A 27,844-nucleotide genomic window follows, 5' to 3' on the forward strand; every position below is an offset into this window, starting at 1 on the left:
TTCTGTGTAACAATGTAGTAAGCATCCGTGTTGATACAAACTCTACTACGCAAGTAAGCAATTAGACGCCAACAAGTCGCGTTCTATGACCGCGAGCTTAGTACGGTTTCGTCTCAACCACATCCTCCCATTCCGAACGCTTGCCCCACCTCGACGCATGGATCCCTACACCCCAAGAGCCAGAACTGGCGGAAAGAAGAAGAACCTGACGCTATCTACGAAAGAATACAACAAAGTAATCGGCCCGATTTATGTTTCAACTATTTGCCTCTCACGCGTCCTTCGCATAGATCACGGACACCATCGCGTCCGTAAGGCGTAATCGACAGTACATTGACGACGACCTCGGTGAGGACATTGACCTGCGCATCCCCGTATCTCGTGAAAGCGGGAGAAGGAGTCTGTTCAGATTCATACCTCCATGTCCAATCGCTCATGCTCTTTCACAGGACGTGACGAGGCATCGTTCGAGGCGGAGAGGTCGTTCGTGCGCGCCCCACTCAACTCGCGCGTTGTGTCCGGCAGTGCACAGAGAGAAAAGGGGAAGGGCAAAGCGAAGGAGAACTCCCTCTATGGCATCCCGGTCGAGATCCAGGAGGCGCTAGTCCTTGAGGATCTGCTTTTCGTGCTTATGGTATGTGCTCCTTTGACGCCTCTTGCACCCTATGCCGAGAATGCCGGCGCGCCGCCATGTCAAAGTCAACTGCTGCATGTTCCTGTCGTTGATTGCACGAGGTGGCATGACTATGTTATAGCCTCGTTCGTGACCTAGTGGCGAGTACGTCTCGCGGGATTCAGGCCTTTCGCCGGGAAGTACTATCTATCTCCGGATGTGCCTCTATACTGAATTGGAATCATAATTGGGCACCGGAAGTCTTATCAGCGCACGACGAGGGCCAGGATGTTGGCGAGTCAGTTGACCTCAGTGCTGTCTTCGCCGGTGGGCGGAGCGCGATGCACGTCATTCGGCGCTGTGGCCGCTACATGAATCCGGAACGCCACAGGTCCAACGGCGCCCTCGGACTAAGGCATGAAAGCGTCACTTGCAATTGAGACATATCGATACGCAGCCTGCGGAGCCTTGATCAACAAAGCGTCAAGATAGGGCAAACTAACGCTATCCGTCTTCCTTAGGGCATTGAGGGGAGCTACATCACGTATCACCAGGATTACTCACCGGACGATGATGACCCCCTCAACGGCGTCAGGTTTGTCGTGTCGCCGTCTTTAGGTGCGTGGAGTTTCTTTGACCTTTGTGATCATGCTTGATATCGTCATAAGATCCATCGCTTCGGGACCTCGTCGAAAGGATATTACCGCTAGCCACTTACTATACGGCTATCAGTTCGTTCATCGAGTTGCGCAGTCACCTGGACTTTGGACTCGTCAACCATGCGTTATGCGCGTCAATGCGCGACATGCTCAAAGTATGTGTCATCGCTGCTTAGGCTCCGATGCCTGTCTGAACGAATCCACAGGACTATCAGACATTATTGTCGCAGCTCGAGCACGCGTTCAATACTTCGCCACACTTCACCCTACAGAAGCTCTGGTTTTACGTCCATCCTACGTTACATACCTTGTCCCTCCTCTACTTGCTCACGACCGATTTGGCCACGGCGGATGACCCAACAGCCGAGCTGTCTTCGTCTTCTTCAAGCAGCTCCGATGCCGAAGAAGACGCAAGGAACGAGGCGTTAGGTCTCGGCGGTGCCAAGCTCAAAGCAGTCCTGTCGGAGATTAAGACGACAGGCCTGGGAGTGGACGGTGGCGCGAGTGGGATCGCGGTCAAAGGCGGTGAGGTCCTCGCAATTTTGCACGAGCGCATGCAGAACATGTCAGGAGACCCCGCCGCTCGGGAGCTTTACGGCGCCCTGCTCCGGGACTCTGGGAAGCCTTACGTCGAGATGGTCCAAGCTTGGATCACAACAGGCAAGCTCGATGACCCGTACGAGGAGCTTCTCGTCAAGGAGAGCAAGTTCATCAATCGCGGGACGCTGGAGATGGACTATACGGACGAGTACTGGGAACGGCGTTACACGGTGACCACAGAGTTCATCCGCGCCCGTGACTGTGCTGTCTGACTCAGCTCCGCGTCCAGCTCAGGGACGGATCGACTCTAGGCGGCTCCTCGAAGCAGCACCAGGCAGGCGTGCCTCCTACCCGCTCAGTCGGCGGCCGTCTGCCAGGCGGAGCTTGCATTCCGGGTGTACTCGAAAGGTGGAAGCACAAGATCTTACTTGCCGGAAAGTACCTGAATGTCATCCGCGAGTGTGGCATCGAGATCCGGCGAGACTCTGGCCAAGAATACGAAGAAGACCTGTCTATGGACGATGAGAGGTATGAGCTAGCAAATCATTCATGTCTTGCACCCTCAAACTCCGCGCAGGTTCTACAAATGTATCGAGGATGCCTACACCCATGCGAACCGGACATTGCTCCAACTTCTTCTCCGAGATCAACAACTGATTCCTCGTCTCCGTTCATTAAAGCGGTACTTCTTTTTGTCTCAATCATCGTTCCTTACACACCTCTTGGACCTGTCTCACAATGAACTCCGCAAATCTTCGAAGTCCGCGTCTCTAGTCAAGCTGCAGAGTCTCTTGGACTTGGCGCTGAATACAGATGCTCAGGGCGAAGACGCCATGTTCCGCGAGGATGTGAAGGTCACGATGGCCGGCAATGGCTTGTACGAATGGCTGCTGACCGTTGTGAATGTCAGCGGTCTCGAAGATGGCGAGACTGCGGAAGGGCACGGGCACGCCCACGAGTCGCAGAAGAAGGATCGGGAGAAGGAGAAGGACGACAAGAAACAGATACTTGGTGAGTCAACTCGTTCAGGTCAGCGAGCGTGCACATGCGATTGATACGCATCCCGCGATTCAGCGATTGACGCGCTCACTTTGGACTATCATGTCAAGTTTCCGTTATCTCTCGTCATCTCGCGGAAGACTATTCTACGATATCAGCTCATTTTCCGCTTTCTTCTTCACCTCAAACATGTCGAGCAATCGCTGTCCTCGATGTGGATAGAGCATAAGACGACGGCGTGGCGCCGTCCCACCCGTCCCAGTGGTACTGGTCCCGACGCCGGTCGCCAAACGCCGCATTCCCCACAGAAGGATTGGCATTCGGAGTTCGAGAACTGGCGCAAGCGCGTGTTCTTGCTCCGTGCACGCATGCTCGCGTTTGTTCAGCAGATCCTTGCTTTCACGACGTTTGAGGTCCTCGAGCCGAACTGGAGGAAACTCGAGGGTAAGCTTGAGGCAGGCAAGGTCGAGACTGTCGACCAGCTCCTTAGGGACCATGTGGACTTCCTCGATACATGCCTTAAGGAATGCATGTTGACTAGTTCGAAACTGCTTCGGGTGAGTGGGTCCACTTCTCGCGAGCTTCGCGGATGCTGATTGGGTCGCCGATGTCTCTCTCAGGCGTACTCGAGGCTGATTGTCACATGCTCGACATTTGCCTTATACACTGCTTCTTTCACTAAGTCCGCCAATAATGCTATAGCTGCCGCCGACACGCCGGACGGGGATCACTCGATGGCGAAGCGATGGGACATCTTGGGGAAATTTGAGACCAATTTCAATCACTGGTAGGTCTTCTTCAATGTATGTCACGCAACCTATGGCGGCTGATCGTTCCGAAACGTCTAGGTTCAAGGTCAGATAGCTGCATTCGCATGCCACCATCGCGCGGTGAATTAACCGCTGTTCCTAGGTTCACCTTGATTGTGTGCAGTTCTACGCCTCCAGCGAGAATGTGTCGCTGTTGCCTCTTGTTGTCAGGCTCAATAGCATAAAATCTTCACACTGAAGGTGTCGTGTATTCACATGTTCGCTTGCTGTCTTTGTTTTTCATGACCTGCTGTGACGCCATCTACTGTATTCTGTAACTATATCGCCTTCAGCAAGTGCCCTCGGCGCTACGTTTCCCTCCGCCGGCGCGAATCCAGGTAGTAATCTCCCAATGCGCTTGGCTCATGCACGTAGAAGGCTCGGAAGGGCTTTTGCTCGCTGGGAGATATCAGGAAAAGCAGGCGTCATGCATTGTCAGGGTGTCCTGGCGCACTTTCTGGCAGGGTTTTGCTTGGCTCCGGCAGGCTCAACCGGCATTCCATCCGGGCTCCCAGGGGCGGCATCCACCCGGTACGTCATGCGGCTACGGACACGCTAGTCCGTTTCGTGGAAATGCTGAGCTTGTATGACTGAACTTAGTTTATTGCAGGGCTAGGGGTTTTTTCCACGGTGAGCAGCGTCTTGGTGGGATCAGGAACCTGAGGCATCGTATTCCCTATGACTCTATTTCAATCCTCACGGGCCATTGACAAGGGTAAATGCTTCAAACTCAGCATGGCATGTGTTGTCCGAGAGTGATATGCGCCAGCATTCTCTATGGCAAGCTAGGGCGAGCTGCCCTGAACGATATGCTTCTACCAGGGTCCGGAGTGCGGTCAAGATCTCCTTGCCGTTTCAGATGGTGAAGTATCGTGACCTGGAGTGCTGTATCTTATTACAGCGCCATCAAAGCACTCACGTCGTGGAAGTGCCGTGCGCGAGATCATGAACTGTACCGATGCATCCGCGATGGTTCAGCCGTCAATAATCAGGTAGAGGTAAATGAGGGTTGCAATGCCGCGGATTTTGATCGGCAGGTGGCTGGGAAGATCCTAGTGTTCCGATACCATATGCACCAGTAAGCTCGCTATTATCTCGCAAACGCGCGTTCCTAATGCGTCTGAGTTTGTCTGTCCAGCGGCTTCTCACTTGCGTGCTAGCCATATGAGTGTGGGATTACCCATGTCTCCGTCAACCTTGTGGACATTGTCACCTGCGTGTCGTGCCAGCGATCGATGACTGAAGCAGGAATAGACGTATACCACAATTCGGACCCGAGCGAACGCAATACTGAAGCCGAGAATGTTCAAGAGCCACTGCAGATGTGATGCAATATGTGACCAGTCTGGCGCTGAAGGAGTGGCCGCTCATCGTCCACATTTGTCCTTTATCAGTATTGTTTTGAAACGATAGCTAGCACCCGGCGCTGCGCGTTAAAGGATCGAGGTATAAAGCTGGGCAGACCCTCTGGGAAGCCCCACAAAGCATTGCCGTTCCTATACTTCTAGCCCCATCTCTGGCCACATCTACCATTCGATGTCTGACAAGCAAATTACGTTCTATACGTCAGCGGTCAGTACCTACCTTATTCCCCGATCCTGTCTCTGACAATCTGGCGTATATTCTAGTACTCCCCTTATACGCAACGAGTACAGATTGCGCTCGAGGAGACCAAGATCAAGGTCAGGAAGTACGAGATCGACCTCCGACCAGGCTATAAGCCAGAGTGGTTCACGCGGCAGGTTAATGCTGCGGGCACAGTGAGTTCGGTCGATACGATTCACTGTCAGCGGACTTTCTTAAGCAGGAGCGCCCCTGATGCGCCCGCAGGTTCCAGCCTTCACGTATGGTGGCCCCATTGTCCCTCCTGACCACCCTTCCCCCGAGTCGGCGAAGCTCTCGGAATCTCTGGTGTTGGTTGAGTTCCTTGCGGACCTCCAACCAGACGCTGGGCTGATACCTAGGGACCCTGAGATACGTGCAAGGGCTCGTCTCTTCATCATCCAAGCCCATGAGACGCTTCACCACGCTTTTCGCGGCTTCTTCTTCCGGGGAGAACGCACTGATTCTGTTCTCCCGTCTCTCGAGGCCTTCCAGGCACTGCTCGCCCCCAGTGGGTTTGCTGTCGGTCCATGGTCCATTGCTGATATCGCGGTGGCGCCTATGATGATCCGCTTCATGCGGCTTTCCGGGTACGAGATTGGCAAGTATCCCATGGGGGAAGGCAAGAAACTTCTTAAGGCCCTCGCGGAGCCGAAATTTGCACGATTCATGCAATATTACGACATGCTGTGGCGACGCCCAAGCATCCAGGCGTCTTGGGACGAGGTCCGTCATCATTACATCTTCTCGGACGTTCGCAGCACGTACACTGACCTCGTGGGTGTCTGTGATGTAGCCTACCAACGTCAGGATGTGGAGGCTCCATCCCAACGTAAACCGGACCTCTTCCTCAGCGGGCCATTAATCGGCGGTCCCCCGCCGCAACATGCGATTGGGCACGTCTACAGCGTGCTCACGATCTTCTTGACCATATTTCTATCAGCTCGCCGCCTTCTTGGCCTGAAGCGGTCTCCCGTTCCGTTACCTTCCTCCACTGTATTAGCGTACCTGTGTCCATTCTTATTATTAATTACCTACTTATTTCGCATGAATCTATTGGGCTGAAAAGTTACTGGATACCCTGCAAAGAATGACCAACCCCCGCGACATCTCAGGTACTCCATATGTACGAGCAGATGTTCTGCTCGGAGATCCGTTCGAGATGTGCAAAGGCACATGCGGTGTTACTGTCCTAGACCTCAAAGGCATCGCGGTGGCGGATGTGGCCCGCCAATGGGTATCGGAATCTTGTTTCTTTACCGTACCGTGTGAGTCATTGGGCTTCGTTCTATGATCGTCATCCTATAGTGGAGCACCCGAATGCGGCCTATCTGAACCCTCCCCCATGTTTCCCCATCGCATAAACACCTTCGAGGGTACACTCTCGTAAGTGGGGCTATAAGAACTTACATGCGGGAGAGCAGCGGAGTTTACGATCAATCCGCAGCGGCGTCCCGCACGCTTGTGTCGAATGTCGCCTTTCCAGCACCCAAGCAATCGGAGGTCTCTTCTGCTCCGGCGACTGGGGGGGCTGCCGCGAGTCTTTCCCTTGAACGTGTACAAGGCGAGCACTTTAGCGCTGTCATCATGGTCCTTCGATGGCGGCGGGCTGCTAGAAAGACCGCTTCAAGGCACTTAATGTATCTGTAGCGGCTCGCGGTGAATCTTATACCATGCGCACGCGCAGCCTTCGAATTCATCCGCAAGGGCCGCCCGGCTTCATCGGCGAACGTGGCGGTGAATCCTGGGAGGTCCTTTTCTCATTGACTCGCGCATCCTCAAAATTGTGCGGGAGCTGTATGTCGAAGCTGAGTCCAGATCTCTCAGGGCACATTAGCACGAGTTCGGCAGCCTCGTGGTAGGGCAAAGATAGGATCTTCACTGGCTGCCTTGGAGCCCTTTGGAGTGCCTAAGTCACATTGTCACCGTGATGGTCTCTATCTGGCTTATAACTACGGAACTTCAGAATAGGTGCTCCTATTCCAATTGACATCTATGTTATGGTAGTGGCGAGGGGATCCCATGTTGAAGCCTACTTTGCGGAGCTTGGGTTAGTTGATCTATTAGTGGTGTCTTCCAGCGTCACTTTGAGTGGCGGATCGGACGAGTATGTATCTTGGTCGGCTCGTTGGTCGACCGGCTCGTGTTGTTTCTTAGAGGGGCTTATCGATGCGTAACCCTCAGTACTGTGAGACCACGTGAGATGTGGATGTGGATGACATACTGACGATTGAACTGTTTACCGTGGACTTAGGATGCGAAGCAATAATGTCGACTACGCGAATTTCGAAGTCAGCGATGCGAGTGTTCAGGTATGCCGTAATCTATGATTATAGTAAGGTTTGATGTTCATTGAACAAGGAAATAAGTATGTAGATTACAACCGCAAGACAAATGTGCACGTTCTACCCGAGCTTGAGCTTGTCGTCGGTTGATTATGCGAGTGAATCCATGTCGTGAACCATAGACCGCAAATTTGAGTGATGTGGGCAAACACCACAAGTCGTCCCTTATCTGCCTCCCGATAGGCAAGTACTGACCACGACCTGCCGCGTGACGGTTAGCTCGCTGTATCTAGGTCTCAATTCCTCACAGTGATTCGCTGTATCGCACAGTACAGATTCCAACCGCCAAGCCATGACGGAAGAAGTCAGGAGTCCAAACTTTCCGACATTAGCCATTCCACTACTTCACAGCTTTGGTCCACTTCTGTACTGTCTTGCTCACGAGAGCGCCACACGCCCTTGGGCCTTGGCCTTGGAAAGCAACAGATTGACTATCTTAACCACGCAGGTGAGAACTTGACGTCCACACTGTCGCCGGAACAAATAGCAGTCGGCCTGCGTGCGTGATAGTACAAGGCCATGATCACGACTTCGGCTCCAAGCAAGCTCTGCCCGTGTTGAGAAGACGAGAAGCCCTATCAACGTAAATCACTCATTCCAGATACGAGACTACAGCTCACATTATGGTAGATTGTCAGATGACCGGAATCGGAAGGCATGTTCTCGCTTGCCAGGGAGCCACACCACATCTGTCTCCTCTGGCATTGTCCTCGCGCGCTGTCAATGGCTTGCCTCGAGGACAACCAAATGGTCTTGATCGGCCTTCAAGGAAGTGAGTATGCCCATAGAGATCTATCTCTCTTTCCTTACCTCGTGGCGAGCTTCCATGTCGAGCCACAACAGGAGCACGGCTCGCCATCCGAGCTCACCGCTTCCTTGCTCGCCATTTGGAAGTCAATTGACACCTCGTTGACAAGGTCTACCCACGCTCTGCAATGTGGGAGAACAGGCGGGTCGGTCTTTCATTCATGAATCAGCATCTGACTGTTCGATGAGCTTCGATCCGGAATCTTACGCCCGAGTACTCCAGCACTCCGAACGTACTATGGACCCAGAGAAGCGGACACTCCGTTCTGTGAGTACTCTCTAGAATACAAGGACGCTAAGTCCCCATATGACATCCAGACCGACAATATCCGAGTCGGCATGCAATATGGCCAATAACGGCGCGGTTAATGCCCTGCAAAGCTTTGACAGCACAGTTAGTGGCTTTCTAGCTTGACCAGATTTGTACGTGAAGGTGACATGTTGGAGAGCACGCACCATAGATGCGTTCCTCGCGGTTCTCTCGTCCCTGCCGGTGTCGTGACATGTAAGGGTGATCCAGCTGGTGTACTTCAACAAATTTTATGTCGACCAGTCCGCATGAGTCGGTGTCCGCCCCAAACCCTAGAATGAGGTTCCGTAAACAGACGCCGCCGGACAACAGCTGGGACTCGGTATAGTAGCCTTTCTCCTCTGTACCACACCCTCTGCGTCACGGTTTCATCTTGTATCGGTGAACATCATGGTGAGTGCGGCCTCAATCTGTCACTTGTTCCTAATCTGACCGACACATGACAGAGCGATAACGCAGGTACGACCTCACAACCACCCACTCCGTCCCTTTGCATAGATTGACCGACGGCGGAATAGAGTACAAGGAGGCATTCGCGCTGTTCGACAAGAAGGGAACGGGTGCGGTGCCTCGTGAAGTATTGGGTGACCTTCTACGGGCCCTGGGCCAGAACCCTACCCAGGCGGAGGTTGCGGATATCGTCGCGGGTGCCCCTCGCGAAGGTACGTACCCATGTCTGCATTCCCAGACGTAGTCTCTCACGGTGTCCTGGCTTTACTATCGCAACCAATCCTGGGAATCTGCGTGCGTTTGCATGGGGTCGGTGCGGAACACATGCTGGTGGCGCTCTAACGCGTGTTTCTCTGGATATGAATGCATGCAGTTGACTACAAGACTTTCTTGACGATCCTGAACCGTCCAGACGGCTTCAAACCTGCAGGAACACCCGGTACGTGCACACTTTCCTTGTGGTCAAGGCTTGTTGCCACCATCATACCCTTAAACGTGCTGTGGTGTCTTCAATGCCCCTCTCCTCACCATCTCTATCCATGTTATTCGCGAATGATGCTCAATGATTACTCAACCACCCTCAGAGGAGTTCATCCGCGGGTTTCAAGTGTTTGACAAGGAAGGCAATGGCTTCATCGGTGCCGGCGAGCTGCGATACGTGCTCACCCAGCTCGGAGAGAAGATGTCGGACGAGGAGGTGGACGAGCTACTGAAGGGCGCTCAGATCGGGCCGTACGTTTTCTCTCTGCTTTTTGTGTCCAACCCACACCATGGTCCTCATTGACCCTCCAGAGACGGCAACGTGAACTATGAGTCGTTCGTTCGCACGATCCTCAGCCAGTAGTATTGCGGGCCATAAGAAGGTGTTGTCATGACATGTACTGATACCATTATTCACTTTGTCTTGTCCGTTGTCTTTCATAAGTAGGAATACTCACGACCTCGCTGCATCAATACGTCAACTTCCCTTTGCAGCAAAGATTGTTACCCAGATCATAGAACCTCTTACATCCTCCAGGACTCATCTCTCCGTCTCCGAATCCCTGATCATTCGGTTTGTCGATCAAGCCTCGTCGGGTAAGTGGCACTGAAGCCGTTCGATAGAGAGCCGAAAACAGTTTGTACAGGTTTACCGGCTTCACTTGGTATAACCGTGCCGAAGGAGGGTTGCTGATCGCGACGATGAACCACGCGTAAAGGGTCACCGGACCCTGGGCATCAGTAACAAAAACGAGCCTCTGCAAGAACGCCTCCTGCTCATCCGTGGAACTCGTCGCACCGATCTCTGTCACGACTCACGAGCACCGGACGGTTGTAGCGCGAACCAAGCTGCTCGAAGTATTCCGCGTAGCAAACAAACTTGGTTGCAGAGCCGTTGACCTGCGCTGCGATCGCGTCGACCTGGCACCTGCGACTGTTGCATAGGCCAATGCTCTTGTCTAGCAACGCTGTGCCCGCCGGGTTCTGCCGTTAGAGATCGCGGGCTCGAAGGGCGTCGCGCAGCCTAGGAAGGGCTGCATGAGCTATGTCCGAAGCTGGGTGGTCATCGCAGGATCGCACAGTAAGACACGCACTCGCAGCATGAGTATGGGGCTCCGTTAGCGATAGCTGCATTGACATTCGCCGACCTGCCGTCAGTGTCCTAGGAGGAGCCCCTCAAGAGCACAGGGAAGTAGGTGACGCCGGACTGGAGGGTCTGAGAAAGTAGAGTTCCAGTTGAACGCCTACGACACCTCTCTACGAGGCGCATGGGAGAATGTCCGACATGTCTAGATCTGGCATGACTCACCCAGAGGTGCGTTGAGAGGTCAAGGAAGCGTCCGTGGACCAGAGACCCTTTTTGATACCTGCGTGGGCCTGTAGAGGCTTGGAGGGACTGTTGAGGTCAAAGCGCCATCGACTCCACTTACCCCAGCTGGCCGGCATGCGAGTGCCACAAGAAAACGAGTCGATGCAGGAGTTACCTTGTGCAAGCACTGCTCTCTGGGGATCCGTAAACCCGTAGAGCACAAAGTGACCTGCTCAGTCACATCGAGTGATCTGCGACCGCTGAGTTGAGGGTCCACAATGATCAGCCCAATGCTTTCCAATGATCGAGGCACTCTCTGTCGAGATCCCGGGACAGGCGACGGAGGTCCAACCATAGGAAGTTGGCAAACTTTCCAAGCGCTACCAGTATCGCTGCTTCTCGAGTGGCCGCGGCGCGGGACTGCGCATCCAGGGCCGCTATTCATAGTGTGCTTCGAAATATTGGAAGCCACCGAGGTCCGCGGATGTGCCCCTGACGAAATTTGTGCCATCTCATATTGTATGGAGAACAATCATACAACGCGAGCCCAGCCTTGGCGACGATGAGGTGCGCGTGCTCGGATGATAATGGTTGAGCAACTATAATTCCGGGGAACCCAATTCGTCCAGGACAGGGGATAAACGGTCTGGAGCGTAACAACCCAACGCTGAATGTTGGAAATTCCGGGCCCAGAGAGAAGACTGCAAGCAGTATAAGTACCTAAAAAGTCGGAAACTAATGTGTACACAGTGACAGTAAGCCGAAAGTGAGAGACCTGGAGACAGAGATTTCAATTAGATTGGTGGAGACCATTGGAGACAATGAGACTAGAACACACTCAAGTGTTGTATGTGAAGCCGACAAGATGTAAGACAGAAGAAAAGATGCAGTACGTGGAGGCCAGTCAGTCAAGCCTCTCTAGAAAGTCGAATAGGCTTCCAATTCGGTCCTGATCAGCAGCCATCCGCTTGTTGCCACTCAACCATTATGAACGTCCGTTGCTTCTTGGTCTAGAGCTGAGGATATGGGGAGGCACTCATGTTCCCGGCAGACTCTAAGGTGGGGTCATCGATGCGGGTCAAGGTAAGCGAGAGGTACCGTTTCGAGAGCGTGGAGTAGACTGTCATCGTTGAGTTGTCGAAAATATTGACGGTCGACGATGGGAGAGAACCGAGCCAATCTGCAGGCGTGGCCATGCAGGTCGAAGGCGTATTCGGGTGCAGGACGATGTCCGAGCGGAGAGCGCTGTCGGACCCCTTTGACCAATGTGGCTAGCAAGGGACATCCCAAATGAGCCTCGCTCGTCGGCTTTGAGGGAATGCTGGTGAGGGCAGGGGCGGACGAGTGAAAGCGCTGGAGTTCAGGGACACGAGTCTCATCGCCCGGGGGGGGGGCGAAGGTGGTTCAGATACAACCACGGAGGTAGGCGTGTCTACAAGACTCTCCACAGGGAGAGCAGCGAGAGTCAAATTGATGATCGAGGCGGAGCTAGAAGAGGCGGCCACAGACTCCATAACATGGAATACTGATGAGGGAGCGGGTGTCTCTGTGTCTGGACAGGCAGACGTACATCTCTACCGCTGTGCCCTCCCGGATATCCTCGGCAAGGGCCGAGCACATCGACGTTTCGTTGGCGGAGTAGTCGTTATTTTCGGACTCCCATGTGATAATTCTATGCCAGGAGGTGTGAAGCGCACGGAGAGCGTGAGGGCGGACGGCATCGGCATCCAGTAGGTAGAGCCCATGTACTCTATAGGGGGGGGAGATGGACTGTTCGAGATGGTTAGGGAAGGAGTTGTTGAAGTGAGGTTGAGGCGCATTCTTGTTAGAATACGGCTCTCCCAAGCTGAGATTCTGTATCTTCGCGGAGGACTGACAAAAAACGTGACGACATGAACAAACCATAGAGGGTATCTGACAACGTGCCTGGAAGTCGATTACGATTGGTGCGGGAGGTTGCTCCGTAGGTCGGACGGCGTCTCAGACGTTGTCTGTTGACTATGAGTGCGATCTCAGGCAAAAAAGCGTGAGTGCGTACATACCATCGAGTCACCCATTGGTATCGCTCGCATCCTAGTCAGTGCGGTCAAAATGTTTCCGTATGGGGCCTTTGGGAGCGCGACATTCGAGACAGGCTTGATCACATACGGGTTCCTACCGCGGAGACCTGGCGACCTAGACCACACCTTCTAAAACATCACCGAGTTGGCACTGCAAGATGTAGTCGTCGAGGCACGGTTCATGCTCAAGGTCACAACAGGTTCAAGAGATAGAGTCCCTGAGTGTTGAGGTCAACAGCGCAACATCCTCGCCGTCGGACGGCGGCTCGCCGGTTAGTGAGAAATCGGCATTGGACATGAGGGCCAGATCATTCATCGCTAGGCGGCGTCCTTGGCCTTGACAAACAGCCGGAGAGAGGCTGGATTTCCGACATACTTCAGTTAAGTGCCTGATTGAGGAGCTATGAAAGAGCTGGAGGTCCTTAGTGACCAAAGGCCCGCGACCTCAAAGTTCATTCAACGTATGCTCAAGTTAGAGACTGCCCGAGACGGGGCGCAAGAACAAGAGCGTAAACACACCATGTAACTGCACTGCTCGCAACGCGCGCAGTTTTCTTCCCATTGTCTTGACTGGGGACGACCTCGGGGACGGCGAGGATCTGAGGTGATGGAGCGCGTGGGCTCGTCCTGAAGGAGAAATTGCTGCTGAATTGATGCGTCAGCGGGGAGCCCTTCACCTGGATTTTAGCGCTATCCTTTTCTTCGTTTCTCAACGTAAGGGTATTGAGCGTGACTTAATCAGTAACAGGCTGTCATTTCGGAAAGCGTACGGAGACGAAGGTCGCTAGCATATCTTCGAGCTCATTAGACGTAGCATACTCTTGTCTACGCAATGGCTAGCACTGACATATTTCGGCCGCCGGGCTCGCTTGAAGTAGCAACGAATTGCCATTCAGGGGCTGCCGGATGGCTGCGTAGTCGCAAAGTTATATTGTTGTCCTATAGTCCCGTGTGTTGGATGCAGCTGGTCTGCACACGGAACGGAAGCGCAAGAGTGGGTTCGCCTCTTCGATTGGCTTATGCATTACGAGAGGCAGTTAGTTTGGCCGCTAGTACCTGTACCGGAGTATAGAATGATTCAGTCAAGCAGTCATATCTTCGTTATATCGAGTATAATCCCGTAAAAAATAGAGTGTAGCTGTGAACAGAATAGCTTGATAGGTGACGAACATCGTCGAAACCAAGGAGGTGAGCTCCAGCCACAACAACAAAGTTTCCGAGTTGACATCGCCGACCTGGGCGCTCCATTTGCCACATTAGGCTTTTAGACGCGCGCACGTGTTCATCGCGTGCCGAGACCCGGGTGGGCCTCGAAAAGAAGTCAAGACCTTAGACGATCCTACATGATTAGCACGCTGAAACCTCCATCCTTAGTCTCCAGCCCTACCTCTCTCTCTCGATTTCAGGTAAAGCTAAAAGGCGTAGGACCCGACCATGACTGCACTAGCCGTGGATTCTATATCTCTGGTTCTTTGTCGTAGGGCGCTCAGGATGCATATTTGCGCTTATTCCAAGGTTGTTTAGCGTTGCTCCCTTCGCTGTTCTAAAGTCTGTCCTCCCCTTTGTCCGACTTGTACGCTTCAAGGACTGCTGTACGCTGCTTCGCTATGGGTTCCTCCTGAGCTCGTAGACGTCGTCACAGGAAGGGCTACCCACTCATGAGGTCAGGTGTTCGGAGTCTGCATCGGTGAGTCTCCCGGTAACCTTCTTGGCCGAAGATTCGGCCATGCGATCAGCATGAGGGGTGAATCAAGTTAAATTACCAAGCGAACGAAAGCGGATACTATGCCAATCACAGCGATAATCTACATCAAAGCATCCTAAACTATCATGGAGGAGTCAACGAGCACAAGCATAGTAATCGTGAAACATACAGTACGTGGAAGGTGTCATTACCCGGCTTTAAACCCGCGGGCCTGCGCCTCCTCGCATTTCTTCCTCAGCAATCCCAGCCATACACGAAATCGTGCTCTCGCGGGCTGCTCGCGCCCACCTCGTCCTCAGTCGTGCCCGGCTTGCACAGCCCAGCGCCGTATTCCTCCTTCAAGAGCAACTCGACCACGTTCCGCGCCGCGATTGTCTCCGTCTCCATCGTCGAGATCAACCTGTCCAAACAGCATCCTTCAGTATCCCCGACCAACCACGTCCACGGAAACCCAGCCACACTCACGGCTCGAACGCGTTCACGTAGTACAGCCCCTCCGCGAGCTTCACCGGCGGGAACTCCGTCGTGGGCGGTAGCACCGGGTACGCGTCCCACTCCTTCCGCAGCACCCACCCGACCTTCCCTCCAAACACCCCCCGCAGCCACTCGTCGTCCAGCCGCGCCTTCGAGAAGATCTTCACGACCCACTCTTCCTCCCCCGTCTCCGTCAGCCTCTTTTCGCCCTCCTTGGTGAGGACGTGCCCGTGATAGGTGAGCGAGTTGAACTCTGGCTCTGGGCGCCCCCGCAGCCGAACGCCGTCATGCGTCGTGAGGACGGTCGTAGGCGCCTCAGCATGCGGCGGGAGGTTGAAGTAGGACGCGTTGGGCGTGCGCGCGGATGTACTGAGGAGCGTCACGTGCAAATGCACGTAAGGCTGCTCGGGGACCGTCGCGGCAAGGTCTGAGGAACCGGTAGTCACTTTGAGCCCCGTTTGGTGATACGGCGCCGCGATGATGACCGCGCGGTAGAGGCGACCTTCGGAGGAGGAGGCGGTTTGGATGATCCAGGGCACTTTGGAGGAGAGCTTCGTGACAGACTTCACCTGTGAAGAAAAACAGTTCGGTATTCTTCCAAGACAACTACCGAGGCATCGTGATTACCGTCGTGTTCAGGAAGACCCGTGCGCCAGATTGCGCGATGAAGTGCTCGAAGATCTGCCAGTTCCCGCCCTTGACACTGGATGCGCCGGTCGGCGCGAGAGAGCACATGCCCTCGAGCGCATGGATTTTGTCGACGTCCTATATGACAGTACCGAATCAGAATAAGTCGGGCGACCAGTGGAACAAGAGCACGTACGTGGCCATAGTTCACCCGAGTTGCGGCTTCCACGAGCTCGCGGGAGAATCGTCTGTCAATACCCTGCGAGTCAAGGTACTCTGCTGTTGTCTGAGCGGTAATCTCCAGCCATTCGAGGTCATTCGCGACCGATGTGATGTTGGACCACCGCGGGGGCGACGGTTCGTACAGGGTCACGAACTTGTCGATCATTGACTTGACCCTGCATGTAAGGCAGGTCTAGAAGAGCAGCGTGGCTTTAGGGTAAAAGAGACTCACAGAGCTTGCGTCTTCGTCGGGGCCTTGTAGCCATACCTCCACAGAATTTTGATCTTGTCAAGCCAGTCGCTGTAGAACCCACCACCACCTGTCTATGCCGACGTGAGACTGCTGAGAAAGCGGAGTTGGAGCGGGAATTATGTACCGTCAAGACGAACTCATGGCCGTCCCATATGCCCATAACATCGTCTTCGTCTTCACCGCTGAACCCGACGCGCTCAAGGCCGAACTCGTCTACCGCACGCCACATGTTCTTGTTCGCCTTGATGAATATAGACGCGCCGAGTTCGTGAGGCTCGAGAGTGGGGTCATCGTAGGGATATACAGTCGTGCTGCCTGTCAAGGAAACGTTCACTCTCAGCATATATATCCAAAGCAAACAGACAAAATAACGGTTGTCGCATTGCAAGGCAAAAGGGGCGCGAATAGTGGAAACGACGGGGCTACAGTACTCACGGCCTCCAATGTAGGTGTTTTTGTCGTACACGTCTATCTCTACGTCCAGCCCATACCTCTCCTTCGCTTTGGCGATCCAAAAGGCGGCTGATGATCCAGCTGCGCCCGCGCCAATGATAGCGACGCGGTTTGGGATAGTCTGTGTCTCCGGGACTTCGGGAAGGGCAATCAGAGGCGTTTGCGAGTCACTAGAGAAGAGGTTGAATGGGAGCTTGAAGGGAAGCTGGAATGCGTAGGCTGGAAAGAACGCCGCGGTTGTCGCCAGGAGAAGCACAGGAGACTTCATTGTTGTGAAGCCGTGCGGGGTGGATACGTAACAGTCTGGCGAGACATCAGCTTCACCTCACAAGGGTAAGACAGGCTGTTGACGTACTCGTCACAGCCAGACACTGCTTCTCTCAGGCAACGACGAAGAGCACAAGAGTAGCAGAACGAAGGAGAAGAGAACACCGTCCTCGACGCACCGCACTCGCTCAGGCTGCGGGGACACCGTGACCTCGCGATCGCCTGATCTAGGCATGGCATCACCTCGGAGCGCCCAAAGGATGATGGGCGCTCCGACAAAACATCCCTAGCCACCGACGACCACGCTCCTCGGATTGGCCTCTTGGTTTCCTGGGTCACAGCGAGAAAACGAGGACACATTATACGCATGGAGCCCAACATGAACAGCACTAAAGGGAAACAGCGCGCAAGGGAAGTGCTCGAAGTGGAGGACGAGGAACAGCGCCATGAACGCATGCGTGAGTCCTTTGCCCGGTCTCCTCGAGCTTCCATGAAGACCGAAAAGTCATACAGATGAGCTGTTGTCTAGGGTGGATGGAGACGCAGGCGCTAGTCCTCCTCAAGTGCCTCGATCTTTTGACTTTGGAGACAGGAGCACATTCCCAGATGCTCCTCCCTTAGAACGTGCGTGTCCTCCCTTGTCCCAGCTCATGGCGGAGCATCTCTTCACATTGCGACCCCCTGGATCTCTATCATGATCAGTGTTGTCTCGCGTCCAAGCGTTCCTGCCAGAGCTGGCGGCGTCAAATGCCGAGCTGCTCCGACGAGCGAAGGAAGACCCTGATAGCGTAGATATCGAAAACCTCAGTGAGGATCAGGCGCAGTACATCGAGATGGTAAGTGCTCCTTCCTTTCTCTCAGGATGTCGCCGTCTGCGATACGGACGCCGTCCGAGCCTCAAATACCACCGAAGACACGACGACTAGCAGCGAGAAGTGCCCGTCCTGTTGGTTAGTCGACGCCCGCGGTCGAGCGTCTGGCTGGATGGGTATCTCGTCTGTTGGGTGGTGGGATCCTTGGCTTTCTCGTCTCTGTTAGGCGGTGTGTCGGCAAGCTCAAAACGTCTCACTGACAAAGCATCCCGTAAGACAACATCCATGAGCGCGCTGCCCACATGTGTGCTTCGTGTGTGCACTGGTGGGCAGCGGCCTATGGTCATCGCCATGAGGATGAGGTGAGATGACCCGTATCTCGCATGCCTCCTGGAGGCTTGTGTCTAACTGAGCCGTACATCCACGGTGCAGGGTTTCCCACCACACCATAACTGCGCGACGGACCAGTATCTCGCACCGTTCTCGCCTAGTCGTCTCTCACGTCCGGGACGCAGCTTTTCCGAGACCCACACGTCACCTATTATTATCAGCCGCAGCCAGCAGTGCGAAACCGCCAGCTGCACATCTGTCCACCGTACGACGTCAAGGCGTTTTCCGTTCCCAAGCGTGGCACCCGAACTACTATAAATTCCCGAGCGAAACGCTTGGTGTTCTTCCCCGCTCTCCCCCCCCTGTCCGCTCGCCCTTCTCGTCATGATGCATCTGCGTTTCTCTGGCATCCCCGCTAACACATCTGCCTGCGCAGAATCTCGGCCTGGGAGTATTCGAGAGTCGCGGGCAAGCTCCTGCGAACATTCCTGTCGCAGACGTCGACCTCGACGACGTCGAGATGGACAGTTCTGAACACTCTTCCTCCACCTCCGACTCCGACTCCACCTCTTCCTCCTCCTCAAGCCCCTCGGACGACTCTGGCTCCGACTCCGACTCCGACTCCGACTCTGACTCTGACCCAAGTGAAGACTCGGACGTCGACGACATCGTCCTCCCCCCTCTAGCCCCAGGTCCGTCGGCGACGTCTAATGCCGACGCGCGGCCCATCAGACCGCTGCCCAAGCGCACACGAGGACAAGGCGGCCCTAGCCCTGGCCAGAAGCCAGAGATAGTCGTGCTATCCGAGAGCCATCACAGCGACGGCGATGGCAATCCGAGCCCCTGAGGTCCGAGGACAGCTCTGTGACGGGACGACCGGGGCCGAGTCCCCTGGCGCGGAGATGCCTCATCCCGCATTCCGACGCTCTGATGTACCTACCGTGCGCCTGTTCATGTTCGTCAGAATCTGTTGCCCGCGTTCCCTCGCGTCCCCTCGGTGCCCGTCCCCGCCGAACTAGCGACGTACATCCCGGGCATGATGTTCGCACATGCACCCACACATCCTCGAAATACACTAATAACAACATCATCTATTCATCTGTTCCGTGAATAGGCATCTATGATACAATGCGTGTGCGTGTACGCGAGAGAACATGCAGTGAAAACGTAAGGAAGCGCAGAAGATAACTGAGTGTGATAAGTACATCCATGCGGCGTGGAGAACAGAAGCGAGCGGCCGCAGCTCGTGCGGTGCTCTTAAAAAGGTCAGAGTGACAGCCGGATGGGAAGCGCAGCGTCTCGTCCAGACGTAGATATCGCAGGTTCCCATACGGGCCACTATAACGTAGCGCATTCTAGCGCGGGGGCGCTCGACGCCCGTTCTAGAAAGATTCTTGTTCCAATTGAAGTTGCGGACACTGAGAAAAGAGCAACGATGATGAAACGGGGGCAAGATCCAAGAAGAACATGATACATGATGGGAGCAGGGAGAGAGAGGACGGATAGCAATGTTGTGTTGCTGTTCCAACAGAGTCGATGGTGGTCAGAGTACCATGTCTGCGTTCTGTGATGTCCAAATATGCTGTCATGCCACGGGAGACGGGCTCGACCCAATCGCCACGGTGACAAGAGATTGGATGCCGTCAGTCGCCTATGGGTGAACGAGCGTTCACCACCCGAACGCCCTAAGAAAAAAAGTGGTTAGCGCCAGCAACTCACACGCCCACGCACTCGAACGGAGCGGCGCAGCAAGGCACCGAGATGGAGGTACTCACTCTTCGTGGAGCTCAATGCCGCCGATCGTCTTCCTCCGCTTCGGATCAAACCCAGCGACCGCCTTGCGCACGTCGTCGCCGAGCCCCGCAGGGCCGCACACGCCCACGATGACGCCAGTCAGACCGCCCCCGCCCCGCCGGCGCTCGTGGCCCCCCGAGAAGAGGGCCGCGGCGCGGTCGACGACGCCCGAGAGGACCTTCCCGAGCTTCGGGCGCGCGGGCGAGAGCGTGAGCCCGGGAGGCAGCGCGCGGAACGTCTTGAAGACGTCCGGGGACGCCGGCGCGCGCGTGTAGAACACGGAGATGCGGAGGCTCGCGTACCCGTCGTACGACTGCGCGAGGAGGGACGCGAAGAGCGGGAGGAGCGGCCCAAGCGCGGCGGGGTCCTGGATGCACCACACGAGCTCCATCGCGCGCACGCGCGAGCGGTACTCGAGGTCCTTCTTCACCAGGTCCTGCACGGCCGCGAGCGCGAACGTGATGCCCGAGCCGCCCGCGACGAACATCGCCCCGGAGAACGAGGAGAAGATCGCGTGCCCGGGCCCGCCGTACGGACCCTCGATGACGACCTGGACGGAGGAGCCGAGGCCGTTCGCCTCCCCGTAGTCCGCGCGCTGGGCGAGGTCGTAGAGCTTGCCCGTCCAGTCGCCCGCTTTCTTCACCATGAGCACGAGGCCCTCGCCGCTGGGGCAACGACTGACGCTCGCGATTGTGAACGGGTGGGCCTCGGCCCAGCCACGCCAGCCCATGCCCCAGGAGAGGACGCGGAGGCGCACATGCTGGCCTGCGCGCCAGCCCGCGTTGATGGCGGGCACCTCGACGCGGGTCACGCCAAGGTCAGGGAGGGGACGGAGACGGGCCATTGATACGCGCGACCGGATGATGCGTAGCAGGCGGTCAAGGCCGTAGAAACCGACAGCGCAATAGACATAGGGCTTCGCAACGGGGACGTGCTCGCAAACCGACACAAGGAGGATGACCATCGAGGCGATGTGCGACGGGATGAAGATTGCATTGTAGAAGTTCGTCCTGATGAAGTCCGTTGACAGGAGGAGGAGCAAGTCGGCGCAGATGAGCGCGACGAGTGCCCACGAGAAGGTGGGCTTAGCGATGTCCTGAGCGAACGTTCCGGCAGCGGTCCACTTATAGACTGCAGAATGATGGCGGAAACGATCAGTGTCTGGCGCCCTCATGGAAGGTAAGGGCAGAAAAGCGCCTACAGTATCCAATGGCGTGGACGTTCGCGGCGAGGACGAACATGCGGCCAGCAAAGCGGTGGAAGTAGTTGAGCTGCGACGGCGTTCAAGTGTCAATTATAGCACAATGAACGTCAAATGAATGCAAAGCGCAGCACGTACACGCTCATAGCCAAAGCCGATCAGCATGCCCAGGAGGTTGTTTTTCGTGCCGAGAAGCATGACCACAGGAATCTGGCTCGCAGCCACGAAGCCTGCGCGCAAGGGATCCGTGAAGGGGTTGGACATGTAGAGCCCGGCATAGAGCAAAGTGCCGAAGTAGCCTAGGAGGATGATGCTCTTTCCAATGGTGAGGCCGGGACGGATGGTGTTCCGGAGGAAGGCGGCCGCCCTGGGCAGCATGGTAGACCAGCCGGGCATGTGCGTCGGAACGTTCTGACTCCTCCGCTCTCGTCCACTTGCGGTGGAGGGCTTACGCAGGATGTCGACATGCGAAGAGACGTACGTGTGCGAGGCGTCAGTGGTAGCGCCCCATTTGTCGGAGTACTCGTGGGTGTAGGCCGACTCCGCGCCCGTTTCGCGAGAAAGGTGCACGGGGGAGATGGGGGAGATCACATCCTGACGCTTGGCCGACGGGCGGCGGACGACGGGGGCAGGTCCGTCGAGGCGGACGGAGCGGAGGAAATGGCCGTCGATCCATTCACGCTTGTGTGTAAACCGGATGGTCGCGCGAGGCAGAAGCAGAAGAACAAAGGAAGCGACGCAGCAGAGCAAGAAAACATCGATGTTGAACACCAGGTTGGAGACGTTGAAAGGAAGAGCGGCAGCTACTGGCGCTGCCGCCTTGCCGGCCGTGGTCGTCGCGTTGGCTGCGGCGAGAATGGGCATGGTAAAGGAGCGAGTGTGGGTAAAGAGTGACGGTGGGGGGGACCGGGGGACAGTCTGTTAAGTATACCGGATGAACCAGGTCAAGCCCGCAGTCGATTGAAAACTGGAGAGGCCGTGGCGGTAGCAGAGGACGAGCATCGGACGGACGCACGCACTGGCACGCACGCTTTCCCCTGCCAACCTTTGCTGCGCCTATTCCGCTTGTTCTCTTTCCCCGGCCCGGCCAATCCCCCGCTGGTTATCTAATCACCTCACCTCCTTCGTTACCGGTGCGACAGTCACCACTTCATTGTGTATAGTGCTCCACCCCAGGTGAGTTGTTCTTGTTGGAGCTCAGTTGCGAGGTCCGCACACGACAGTTCACCCGTCCGACCAACGGCACTGCGCCATAGCCAGACCAAGCAGCAACCAGCTCGGCTGACGACTGCCTGTGCTCGCCAACACGACCAGCGTCGTGCCGCTGGCGAGCAATCTTGGCCTTGGGCTCCTTGGAATGAATGCCAGCGACCTTCGGACTCGCTCCATTCGTATACTCTTTCGCTTGCACATAGCGTGGCCTCACAAACGCGGACAGTTGCAGTGGACGGCAGGCGTCCCTAGATATTCGCACCATCGAGGGCCCATCGTGCCCAGCGCTCGCGTTGGCCTGCGCCAGCTCATCCGTAGGATCTATCCTCGGAAGTGTTCGGTATTGTGATGACGTAGTTCAATCCTACTCTTCACATTCCAAGTCCGTCCCCTGGTGAGCGCCTCTCTTCCGTCCTCTTCTCCATCTCCCCTATACCCATACCCTGCTTTTGATATGTGTCTCTGCACAGCTGCGGATCGTTACTAGACAAGAGAATGCGTGAGCGCACCCTGCGTCGATATAGGTCATTTAGGTCCCACTTCGATTTTCACCAGTCAATTCGTGATGGGCCCAGCGAGGAGGTCAGCCTACCGATCACCGCCAGCCCCCCCAATCTGCCGTGAAATTACAGTCCAAGGGCCGATACACCTCATCGACTGCGCTACCTGTGAAACCCTACTTACCGGCAGCTTCAAGACACAAAGCACGCATACGTGCGACGCGGAGCCATGCATGCCGTCATGAAGCGCCTGACCCACTCCTTCAAGCCTCTCCTCGGTCGCGCCGGCAGGAGCAAGACATCCAAGACGGGCTCCCATCTCGGTGCTGGCGAGGACCGGAAGCAGGCGCCGGACTCAGTGCCCATGATCGCGGTCATACCGCCGCTCGAGGACATGCACGTGTACATGGACGAGGACAATCTGGGCAACCTGGTGCGTCGCATCCCCGTTCCTCGAAACACGGAGCGAGGCTAACGAGTTTGTGCACAACAAGATCATGCGTGATGTCCAGTGCCTCCCGGTCGTTGAGGATATCTTCGTCGCATGCCGCTCGACCACGCTCGCGCACATCTCTACAGAGGAAGCCGTCGACTCTAAGAGCAACGTGCAACCCTCCGAGCTCACGAAAGCCTCGGAACCCGAGCAGCCGAAGCCGTTGTCCGTCGCGGAACAGAGACGCAAGTTCATAGCTAGTCTGCCTCTACCTCCACCCCCGCCCATCAAGCCTGCCTGCCAGATGCCCCCAGAGCTCCTCACATGGATGCAGCTCTTCCAAGGGGACATCCTCGACGACGAAGAGAACGGCGAAGGACGAACGCAGTTCTCCGAGACGCTCAGCACGCAGCAGCTCCTCGTTCTCAGTCTCCTCGGCAAAGGCGCGCAGGGCAACGTCTATCTCGTCAAGCACCGGTCCAAGATGGTCTTCTACGCGCTAAAGACTATCCCGAAAAGCACGGACAAGAATGGACACTATGCGAACCTGTTTGCAGAGCAGTTCGCGCTCAAGATGGTGGCGGGCGACCCGCGGTTCGTGAACTTGCAAGGGTCGTTCCAGGATGACGAGTGTTTCTACATCCTGACCGTAAGTCATTCTTCTCATAATCCGATACTGCGTTATGCTCAATGCGTGTATAGGACTTGTATGCCTACGGCGACCTCAGGAGCGAGATGCGCGAGGTGGGGAAGTATGGCGAGGAAAAGGCCCGTCGTTACGCCGTCCAGATTGTACGTCTTTCTCGCCTTCCCCGTCATAGTCCCATCATTACTCATTTGCGACACTATGCAGGCCGTGTCAGTCGAAGCCCTCCACAAGCAACGTATCCTGCACCGCGACCTCAAGCCTGACAACCTCTTCCTCAACTCCCGCCACGACATCATCCTTGGGGACTTCGGCCTGTGCCGCATTTTCGGACGCTCGATTGCCGAACAGCCGTGGCGTGGGGCTGGAGTCCGGGCGTGGATGCTGCCTGAGGACCATCCCAGTCAAAAGCAGAGGATGGGTGGAGCGGACAAGGCGAAGAGGGTTTGCGGCACCCCTAGGTACATCGCCCCTGAGGTGTATGGACTGGAGTCGGACGGATGGTATTCGTATTCGGCGGATATCTTCTCGTTTGGCGTGATCTTGTATGAGTTGCTGCATGGCAAGGTGCGTCACCATTCTGCGACCCTGTTGGGTACTTTGTGCTGTGAATTGGCTTGAATAGCTGCCTTTCGGGATGAAGAACGACGACGTTGTCGAGCATCTAGTCGTTCGTACTACTCGCGCCGAGTTAGAGGTCGATCAAGATGTGAGCGAGGAAGCAGGCGATCTCCTTCGCTTAGTATGTTCCTCTGTTCATCCGGAGCGTGGTGTCGTTGACCGGCTGTTCCAAGATTTTGGCCAAGGATCCCGGCAAGCGTCCGAGCTGGGCCGAGATCAAGCAGCATGCATGGTTCCGGTCAATGTATGTTCGTCGCGCCTATTCGCTGGATGGAGCTCATTGACCTCTACAGCGAATGGGATAACGTCGCACCCAAGTCTCAGCCTCCGACGCCAATCATGTTTGAACACTTTGATCCCGTACGCTCTTCCTCTCATCGACGGTCATCTCGTAATCATGCCATCATCAGAGTTCTGAGGCCCGGGCCACCAAGTTCGGCAAGCAAACTGCCAACAACGACCCTCCTTACTCTTTCTTCGACTGGACTTCCCCTGAGATCCGTTGTCAGCCCTCCGTTTCTACCACCAGCATGTACAAGGTGTCCCGCGACTGGGAGCCGAATGCGGACATCCTCGAGGTCATGGGGTGGCCGGTAGGCTGCTCCCAGAGCATCTTCGCCACCTGCCCTCCCACGAAGCCTTCGCCCGTACACCGCACTCCCCTTGTCGTCCCTGGTCCTCTCAGCACACATCAGTCGTCTTCTGCCATCGTCGTTCAAGCGCATTCTGGTGGCCCTGATCCATCCACTTCCGACCCATCGTCAATGTCGCCGACTTCCGCAGTCTCCCTCAAGGGCAAGAAGGCTCATAGTCAGCATGGAACGAGCAAGCGTAGCACGCATTCAGAGCCCCAGGCTCTGACCCGTGCAGTGTCAGCTCTCCCTGCTTCCTCTCCTTTCTCTGTTCTTGAGGTAATAGATGAGGCTCCTGTGGCCTCTAGAGCTTCCTCGTTTGACTGCGTTGACATTGCGAAGGCCCTGGACATCATGGATTCAGCCATTCTGATTCACACACGCGGCGAGGTTGGTGCACACTGTTCTCGTTGGAGCTCGATGCCGAGTAATGCCAATGTGGATGCGACTATGACCATGCCCTCTACTGGCGTCTCTCCCTTTTTCAAGTGCCTGGGCATAGATCGGGCTGCCGACCTCGTCACTGGCTCAATGGCGCTGCAGCCTGTTCGCATCCGGAGAGATTCTTCGACCATCCTGCCCTTCTCGGACACCGTCCCACAGACGCTCCTAGACGCTGGTGTAATCAAGAGCATGTCGCTGGCCTCGGTACTCATGGACACTCCCATCATGCCCTTGCGGTACAGTTCCAGCGCAACATCCTCCAGCTCCCAGGGGTCAGCCGACGACAGCACGTCTTCGACCGCCGGCACCGGCTCGAGCACCCATTACTGGAGTAGGAACGCAAGCTCATTCTCGCCGTCGTGGGGGTCGTGGGGCAGGTTAAGCAGCCGCGTGAAGGGCTGGTGGTCGTCTGTGGCGGGAGCTAAGGAAGCTCGTCGTCGTGAGAAGCGGAGAGCAGCCGCATGGATGTAATCGAATTTTCCAATGACAGTCGCCGCAGAGCCTTCTTCTCGGCCATGCTATACGGACGCGTTGCGCTCCATGAGTTCTGATGCGCCTGGGTACAGTACATTAAGTTGTATGTTTTCGGCCACAGTGATCTGTCGGTCGTCGCGTCTCTCGTTCGTCATCCATCTCAGTCCGCTGTTGCCTACCCCTTGCCTCACCAAGCAATAGAAGCCCTCTGCAATGCCACTGTCTGCCTCGGTGACAGCTTCCCCTCCAGAGCGTCTACTTGTAAGCAGACAGTTGGTCACGCGTAAATGCCATAAAATTGGCTGACGATCTGCGTATACTCCCTAGCAGTCTGATGATACCTTCAACACGCCAGAAATCTCCCCTCCCTTCAGAAGCTGCAACATCGCTACATATGACTTCCAATTCCCAAGCGGGCTGCCGTGTTTCGATCCAAGTTCACATCTGGAGCCCACGGCCGCTTCTGGAGACAGCTTACCCTTCTGTTACAGAATATTTAGTATTTCGACAACGACGGCTTTCCCTACGTCAATACAACCCCAAAGCTCTCCAGTTCGTTGTCATCCAGTAGTAGCATACGTCCACACACGGGCGGTACTATCAAGAGTCGCTCCTCACTTAAGCTGTCTATTGCATCATGTGACATTCGTCGGCCGGACATTGTGCAGATTCTCCAGTGGCCGACTCAGCCGCTTCCACATCTTCTCAGCAACCATCCTCGTTGACGCCGCAGTCGGTCGCCATCGCGAGCTCCTGGACGATGACATCTGCCACAGCTACAGCCTCTTCTCTCTCACCCGGGCCTGAAGGCTACCTCTTCACTCGTAGTGTCCCACCACAAACAATCGAGCAGCGGGGGCACGGGCGCGATTGTGGGGGGTGTCATTGGAACATTTACCTTCCTCGCGCTCCTTGCGATACTATTCGCGTCGTTCGTCGTTCGCCGCCGCCGTAAATCCCTCCAGCCCCCATCTGCCGAGTTCATGTTCATCGTCCGTGGAAGACGAAAGCTGGACATCGATCCGACTTACTGGAGGGAGACCCCAGCTGAGGACGAGAAGCGGCCTCCTGCCGTTCACGTAACGAGTCCAATGCCTGAGGACGTGCAAGCGTCGGCGGCGATGTGGGAGCGGTATGAAGAGACGAGGGAGGAAGGCGGGTACCAGTGAGCTCGAGTGCACTGAGGTACCATATTGGAAGAGATCACACTATTGCACTGACGAAGTCGCTGACATTTCTTCTCACTAGGTGTCTTCATATTCATTACCTGAGACACGCCTATGTCTCTGAAAAGAAGGATATGCATTCATCCGACTCGAGTCATTTACTCGTAAAGGTACCCCTTGCATACGATGTCCTAGTCCGCTTCGTATACTCGCATACGTGCTGAAGATAACGGGCCTTAAACCTTATGTGCGTTTCTATCTACCCCGCTGCGATGAATTTGACGGTCAACAGACCGGTATGGCTTGCACCCCCCCCCCAGGCATGGCTCCATCAAGATGCGTCACCACGAAACTATTGGCCACCCGTACTTCAACGCCCCAAGCAACTCCCGCGAGTATCCAGGGAGCTGTCAAGTGGTCTTATATATATGTGATTGGTATGACTTCTTTTGTATTATAGGCATCCGTTCCCTTTGCGAGGTCGTATTAGTTTGTCGATATTAATCTACCACTAATGCGCGTTGAGAATGTGGACTTCACCTATGTCAAAGGAGTGCGGCTTCAATCCCTTGAAGTATTGCATATAACAAACCGC

The 27,844-nt window shown here is 55.5% G+C and overlaps 7 protein-coding genes across 7 annotated transcripts; 5 read left to right on the forward strand and 2 right to left on the reverse strand.

Moving 5' to 3' along the window:
• Positions 1 to 157: 157 nt before the first annotated feature.
• Positions 158 to 3,819, forward strand: DICSQDRAFT_105728 (uncharacterized protein; the record flags this gene model as incomplete). The annotated part of the gene is made up of 12 exons (XM_007365617.1): positions 158 to 235; positions 291 to 399; positions 450 to 634; positions 1,135 to 1,231; positions 1,282 to 1,427; positions 1,479 to 2,042; positions 2,102 to 2,340; positions 2,390 to 2,823; positions 2,887 to 3,368; positions 3,432 to 3,598; positions 3,660 to 3,666; positions 3,724 to 3,819. The coding sequence occupies 12 exons, from the start codon at positions 158 to 160 to the stop codon at positions 3,817 to 3,819; spliced, it is 2,604 nt and encodes an 867-aa protein (XP_007365679.1).
• A 951-nt stretch (positions 3,820 to 4,770) lies between these two features.
• On the forward strand, positions 4,771 to 6,243 carry DICSQDRAFT_105731 (uncharacterized protein). Its single transcript, XM_007365618.1, has 4 exons — positions 4,771 to 5,192; positions 5,249 to 5,380; positions 5,451 to 5,948; positions 6,019 to 6,243. The coding sequence occupies exons 1-4, from the start codon at positions 5,157 to 5,159 to the stop codon at positions 6,085 to 6,087; spliced, it is 735 nt and encodes a 244-aa protein (XP_007365680.1). The 5' UTR covers positions 4,771 to 5,156; the 3' UTR covers positions 6,088 to 6,243.
• A 2,788-nt stretch (positions 6,244 to 9,031) lies between these two features.
• DICSQDRAFT_105733 (EF-hand protein) lies at positions 9,032 to 10,372 on the forward strand. The gene is made up of 6 exons (XM_007365619.1): positions 9,032 to 9,077; positions 9,131 to 9,143; positions 9,203 to 9,346; positions 9,508 to 9,573; positions 9,719 to 9,866; positions 9,927 to 10,372. The coding sequence occupies exons 1-6, from the start codon at positions 9,075 to 9,077 to the stop codon at positions 9,976 to 9,978; spliced, it is 426 nt and encodes a 141-aa protein (XP_007365681.1). The 5' UTR covers positions 9,032 to 9,074; the 3' UTR covers positions 9,979 to 10,372.
• A 4,351-nt stretch (positions 10,373 to 14,723) lies between these two features.
• DICSQDRAFT_155080 (FAD/NAD(P)-binding domain-containing protein) lies at positions 14,724 to 17,164 on the reverse strand. Its single transcript, XM_007365620.1, has 8 exons — positions 17,073 to 17,164; positions 16,700 to 17,020; positions 16,389 to 16,579; positions 16,244 to 16,335; positions 15,986 to 16,187; positions 15,790 to 15,927; positions 15,154 to 15,731; positions 14,724 to 15,088 (listed from the first exon to the last, which is right to left on the reverse strand). The coding sequence occupies exons 2-8, from the start codon at positions 16,983 to 16,985 to the stop codon at positions 14,923 to 14,925; spliced, it is 1,653 nt and encodes a 550-aa protein (XP_007365682.1). The 5' UTR covers positions 16,986 to 17,020; positions 17,073 to 17,164; the 3' UTR covers positions 14,724 to 14,922.
• Positions 17,165 to 17,288: 124 nt separating this feature from the next.
• Positions 17,289 to 19,194, forward strand: DICSQDRAFT_161484 (uncharacterized protein). The gene is made up of 4 exons (XM_007365621.1): positions 17,289 to 17,442; positions 17,498 to 17,608; positions 17,687 to 17,820; positions 18,563 to 19,194. The coding sequence occupies exons 1-4, from the start codon at positions 17,352 to 17,354 to the stop codon at positions 18,971 to 18,973; spliced, it is 747 nt and encodes a 248-aa protein (XP_007365683.1). The 5' UTR covers positions 17,289 to 17,351; the 3' UTR covers positions 18,974 to 19,194.
• Positions 19,195 to 19,214: 20 nt separating this feature from the next.
• On the reverse strand, positions 19,215 to 21,985 carry DICSQDRAFT_105742 (incomplete iron reductase; the record flags this gene model as incomplete). Its single annotated transcript, XM_007365622.1, has 5 exons — positions 19,215 to 19,811; positions 19,902 to 21,051; positions 21,122 to 21,191; positions 21,260 to 21,643; positions 21,713 to 21,985. The coding sequence occupies 5 exons, from the start codon at positions 21,983 to 21,985 to the stop codon at positions 19,796 to 19,798; spliced, it is 1,893 nt and encodes a 630-aa protein (XP_007365684.1). The 3' UTR covers positions 19,215 to 19,795.
• A 403-nt stretch (positions 21,986 to 22,388) lies between these two features.
• Positions 22,389 to 26,120, forward strand: DICSQDRAFT_86155 (kinase-like protein). The gene is made up of 9 exons (XM_007365623.1): positions 22,389 to 22,727; positions 22,804 to 23,266; positions 23,328 to 23,915; positions 23,969 to 24,058; positions 24,120 to 24,479; positions 24,538 to 24,654; positions 24,707 to 24,777; positions 24,827 to 24,893; positions 24,944 to 26,120. The coding sequence occupies exons 2-9, from the start codon at positions 23,063 to 23,065 to the stop codon at positions 26,078 to 26,080; spliced, it is 2,634 nt and encodes an 877-aa protein (XP_007365685.1). The 5' UTR covers positions 22,389 to 22,727; positions 22,804 to 23,062; the 3' UTR covers positions 26,081 to 26,120.
• The last annotated feature ends 1,724 nt before the right edge of the window (positions 26,121 to 27,844 follow it).

This window comes from Dichomitus squalens (assembly GCF_000275845.1).
Source record: "Dichomitus squalens LYAD-421 SS1 unplaced genomic scaffold DICSQscaffold_13, whole genome shotgun sequence".
Taxonomy (NCBI): domain Eukaryota; kingdom Fungi; phylum Basidiomycota; class Agaricomycetes; order Polyporales; family Polyporaceae; genus Dichomitus; species Dichomitus squalens.